Source organism: Bactrocera latifrons, unplaced genomic scaffold (genome assembly GCF_001853355.1).
Source record: "Bactrocera latifrons isolate USDA-ARS-PBARC rearing strain unplaced genomic scaffold, ASM185335v1 scaffold_141, whole genome shotgun sequence".
NCBI lineage: Eukaryota > Metazoa > Arthropoda > Insecta > Diptera > Tephritidae > Bactrocera > Bactrocera latifrons.
The window spans coordinates 452,488-457,727 of record NW_017534864.1 but is presented as its reverse complement, the minus strand read 5'-3'; the positions used below and the strand labels follow the sequence as shown (position 1 = coordinate 457,727).

General features: G+C 32.2%; 1 protein-coding gene across 1 annotated transcript; it reads right to left on the bottom strand.

Annotated features, from left to right (window-relative positions):
* Positions 1–2,943: 2,943 nt before the first annotated feature.
* Positions 2,944–3,693, bottom strand: LOC108965526. Its single transcript, XM_018928005.1, has 5 exons — positions 3,624–3,693; positions 3,487–3,564; positions 3,395–3,415; positions 3,133–3,318; positions 2,944–3,042 (listed from the first exon to the last, which is right to left on the bottom strand). The coding sequence occupies exons 1-5, from the start codon at positions 3,676–3,678 to the stop codon at positions 3,038–3,040; spliced, it is 345 nt and encodes a 114-aa protein (XP_018783550.1). The 5' UTR covers positions 3,679–3,693; the 3' UTR covers positions 2,944–3,037.
* Positions 3,694–5,240: the final 1,547 nt, after the last annotated feature.

Here is a 5,240-nt window from a genome sequence, read left to right as displayed (position 1 = left end):
ATCTCTCTACTGTCGTCCTACCGAAGTTAGCAATAACGACAACCGTCGGCTTGCAGTCATGTACTCGTGCACCTGTCAAAATAGGTCTGTCCTTAAGAACGTGTGTATTTTAATATTTGACAAATGTCGTTTGCAGTCTGTCAGTGAGTTGAATAAATTAATTTTTAAATTTTCTGTTTATTAATATTCGGTTATTGAAAAATTAATATATTTGGTAGAAGCACAGGTTTATTTATAGTATAAAGTCACCGCTATATTATTATTAACTAAAATTATGAAATTATGTAATTATTTATTACAAGAAAATAAATTATTTATACCTTCAAATATAACGCCTTCAGTCTTTTGTGAATAGCGTCAAAAACTTCGGTAATTATTCCACTAATTGTTGGCTGCGAAATTTTTGACCCAAAATTTAAGCTTTGAAATAATTCTCTTATAAAATATAAAAAAATATTAAGTTTTCTAAATTTTTAGTTTACGAAAAAGTTGAATTTTAAACTTACCCGTTGCGAGAAAACGGAGGGTCAGTGACAGCTTTGCAGAAACTGCAGCTCGCATCACAGTATCTTGCTTCATTGTGCCGTCCTGTATTGCAGATAATATGCAATTATACTGCGTCCATTTACATCAATATACAGTAGTTATTTCATTAAAAATGAATGTGAACCAGTTTGCGCCTTGCTTGTTCTCTATACTTTAACCCATTGTCGTTTCTTTTTCCTGATAGGTATTTGGGCCACAATTGGGTAGAAATACATTTTATTTATAATTCAAAATTAAAACAAAGACTACATAACAGACCTTCACATATATCACCCTTTTCACTATCGTCTGAATCAATTTGTATGGCATCCTCCATACATTGCACAATATCTTTAATTAATTCGATTTTTTCGTCCTACTCTATTTTCTGAAATATTTATGTTATATTATGTATATTTGTATAAATATTTGCAAATTACTAACCAAAAGATGAAATTAAATCTTTTAAATATATTTACAATATTAATTTAAAAAATTTACGCAAATGCCACTATGTACTACGAAACTAAGAACACGAATGCCGAAAAACGGCGCAGCGAACTGTTACGAATAAGAACACAAAGCGAGTTGCTTTGTGGGTTAAAGTAAAGAATGTACAATGGGTTAAAGTAAAGTGAAAGAGAATGAGAAAAAACTCGAACAGAGTTGGCAACACAAATTGCTCGTGTGAATGTGATGGGCGACAGCAAAAGAGAATCGCCCGAGTATTAGCAACAAAAGTTGACGTGTGTAATAACGGACTAACAGACTAAGTATCTCTCTTTTTTATTTTCTCTTGCTCTTCTAATGCGCATCATTCGCAATGGTTAACCAGCTATCAAAATTACTTGACTACAGCATGGATAATATGATACGAGACTCCTTAAATCGAGAGAGAGCTGTCAAAACTCGCATTTTTTTTAACATTTGCCAATGATGCTACTGCTGAAAAATATTAGATTGGGTATTTAATAAATTACACAAAACACTAAAACGCTTTGAAAATGCATACATATATACATGCTAAAATGCAAAATCATTAATTAATTTACATAATCATTTATTTTGCAAAAGTATGTTCGCACAGTTCAATGAAATTTCATTTTACACTAATTTCGTCAGGTAATTATAGCGGTTTACCAGAGAACGTATATTTATAGAGAAGGTTCACGATGTCAAAAATTTAGGGATATTTACTGTTTTGGATGAGTGCGTTTCACCAGAGAAAATTATTAGCGCGTTTCACCGCTTAATATCAGTGGCACGATAATAACAGAACTGAGTAGTTGTTAGAGCCAATGGGAAAAAATATGTTAATTTCAATGTTTAGAAGTGTATGCTTACATATTCGTATATTTACTATGCGCAAACGACTGCATATCATTTATATACATACATACATATGTATATTTAATATCAAAGCACACAAGCATCTATGTACAAATTGAACTATTTCATGATGAATTCCTTAACATCTTTGGAAATATATAATAAAGTCATACATGCATTATTACTTATGTAAATCTTTAATTAATGTAATTTTGATAAGATATATACATGCATATTTATTTACAGGTCTTCAAAAGTTTTGATAACATGTTGAAAGACCAAGCGGTCGCACATATTCACGTATGTAATTATGTGTGCATGTAAATTAAAAGAACCATACGCATAATGTTTGTAAATTTGTCTACCCACAACTTCGTATGTAAATGTGTACATTCCCTGCCGGCAACTCAGCTAACTTTTAATGCACTTTAATCTAACTATTTCGAAACTAGAGGCGGTTGATACTTGGACTATTTTTCATGGAGCCAACTGACTATTTTATTGCGATGTCCTAGGCAGTAATCAATTATCCGACTCTGCATGACTTTTCAACTAACTTAAAGTTAGCTACTTGTAGTTGGCTATATATTAGCTATTGGTTATTTATTTAAACGACGGGCGCGCTGTTGTTAACTCGGCTCTAATCGCGTAAGCGGTGTCTACGCCAATCAAGAAGAAGAAGAAGGCTATTTATTTAAGTTAACTACAAGTTGGTTAATTAGCAGTTAATTAAAAATTTGTTATTTAGTAGTAAGCTATCAGTTGATTTTTTTTAAATTAGCTACAAATCAATTACACAAGTTAAAATAAAAAAGGCCGATAAATAAAGTATTAATTTTCTGTTTTATTCTTCTTATGTTTAATACATTTTACATGGAAATGCCGTTTTTTAATGATTTTTAAGGCATTCCTTATCTCCTTTTCATTGTCTTCAAAACCAAGCGAACTACAAACATCTGTGTAAAATATTTAAAATATATTTGAGCTATGTTATTCGAAATATCTATACATACATATATGCTTTCAATATATGGGTTACCCATTAAAGTTTGGTAAAAAGTAAAAATCTTTCAAACGCTTCTTGCCGTGGACTCCATCCAAGTTGACTTCTATGCACACACTTTGGGAAATAACATATATCAATGTTTTCGCCATTCGTCCTTTTAACAAAGCCTTCATCCTGTTAACCTGTTAAGTATGTTATAAAAACTAACTTTTAGTATAGTAATGCATTTTAGCAAGGTATTAAACTCATGGAACACAATTTTTAAGACTTACATATGTAGAGGTCACGATTGTCCTCGCTAATAATAGTGTTGAAGTCATGTAAGTCGTTGACACTTTTTATGGGGAAAACTGCATGTACATTATTGCTGGTTACCTCTTGGTGAAGAACCCTTTCCGTTAACACTTTCTGCTCAGCCAAGGACTTCATAATTATGTCATTTTGGTTGACAATAGTTTCTGCATTGCATTTGGTAATGAAAAATATATATATTATTTAATATAAACAATAATCTGTTTTAAAAGGATTAAATACCTTGAAGCTTTTGTATAGTATCTGAAAATGATTTTTTTTTACATTTAAATTAGTTTAAGTTTCGCTAATTTTTTGCAATTCGAATTTCTTACTGTTCATCTCCTTAAATTGTTGCTCAATATTTTCCTTGAGGCTGCAACAACCTGAGCAGCAGCTTGTTTCGTCGCTATCTGTAAACCCATTTCTATGAAGCCAAGTTATATACATTTTTATTGTAGTTAATACTTACACTGAGGCATTGGTTGAATACTGAATGTGGAACGTTTAATATTTGGTATGGACATCTAAAATTTTTATACTTTTTTTTATTAACTACATATAATATTGTAAGTTGGTTCGTTTCGCATGGAAAGTACTAGATGACCGCTTTAAATTTTAATTACTTGCAACTATGCAATAGTGGCACTAAAACCACTTGGAAATCCAGCAAACTTTAACTCAACATCGTCTATAGCAAATCTCTCTTCCTCCCCCATGTTATTCTGATCAACTAGACAAGTACCTAAAATTTTAGCTGARTTAAATGGTTCCTGAAAAAAACTCTCGATACTTCTKAATCGGCGCCCTAATATTGATTCTGATCCAAGTGTTGAGAAGCCTGTGATATGTATCGGTATAAACGGTCGAATAGCGCAAAAGTTATTAGGGCAAACGGTGGTAAAAAAATGTTCGGAGGTTGCGACAGCAACAATATCCCCATTTTTTTCAATAAATTCCATTTTTCGCTGTTTTGTCACGATTTTTTCATATTGTGTGCGAATATGAATTTTTTTGCAGAATCTCTGATGGCTTTTTCACGTATTTTTTTAGATTTTGAAGATAATCTTCAAATGGATATGAAGAAAAATTTATAAGTGGCCCAAACTTTTTCACACAGCCACTTATATGCAAAAGACCATGAATATTGTGAGATATGCTATTTTCCCCAAAAACTACAGGGATATTTTCTACAAATTGTTCTAAAAATATTTGAGCATTTTCAACATTTCTATCACACGTTCTCGGACARRATAACAAACGGCAAGCACAGTGAAGCAAAAGGAATTCATAATAAAAATCAACATGAACTTTGTCCTTTAAAGCCAACATGCCTGTGTATAACAGAAATTGACGAAACTCAGTGGCTTTCCAGTTGAAAAGTTTTTCCAATCCTCTCGGAAAGCGACAGAATTCCCAAGGTGGGTGGAAATTTCTGCTTTTACTTCCTTGTTGATTTTGAAATTAGTTTTGTGTGTATTAATTCGAACGAGTATTTTCTTCATCACTCCGAGATCTATAAGATGCATTGGATCAAGGGGTACTTGAGTTATCATTTTTAGACTAAGCTCTTCAAATGGAGATTGCTTCGAATGAAACTCTTTCTGATGATGCTTTAAGTGTTTTCTTGATGAAAAATCGGCATCAGAAATGAGTTCGTGCAAGATTGTGGAATACGTGAGCACATTCCCTGTTTTCTTGCTGATTTGGATACATTTTGTACAACCATGAGAAGAAGTGTGACCAGGGATACCGCAAGCAAATGCTTTTGCAGGGGCGTCACAAATAAATGCTCGAATTTCAAATGCAATTATCTTGTTTTCAAACAATATTCCGTTATCAAGTAAATCTTTTAACTCTGTGACCAAGTCACCTAAGATACTAGCAATGTTACCGGGTTTACTGTTTCCAACGTAAAAACCAATTGGGAAAATAGAAATGTTGGGAAAGTTAAAAATTTTAGCCAAAATCGGCCAAAGTTGCATTCGAGAACTTTTAAATAATGGTAATCCATCAATATTCAAATCAATCACTATTTTATGGCAATCGTTTAATATGCTTGGAATTTTAAACAGATGTTTTCTTAAAC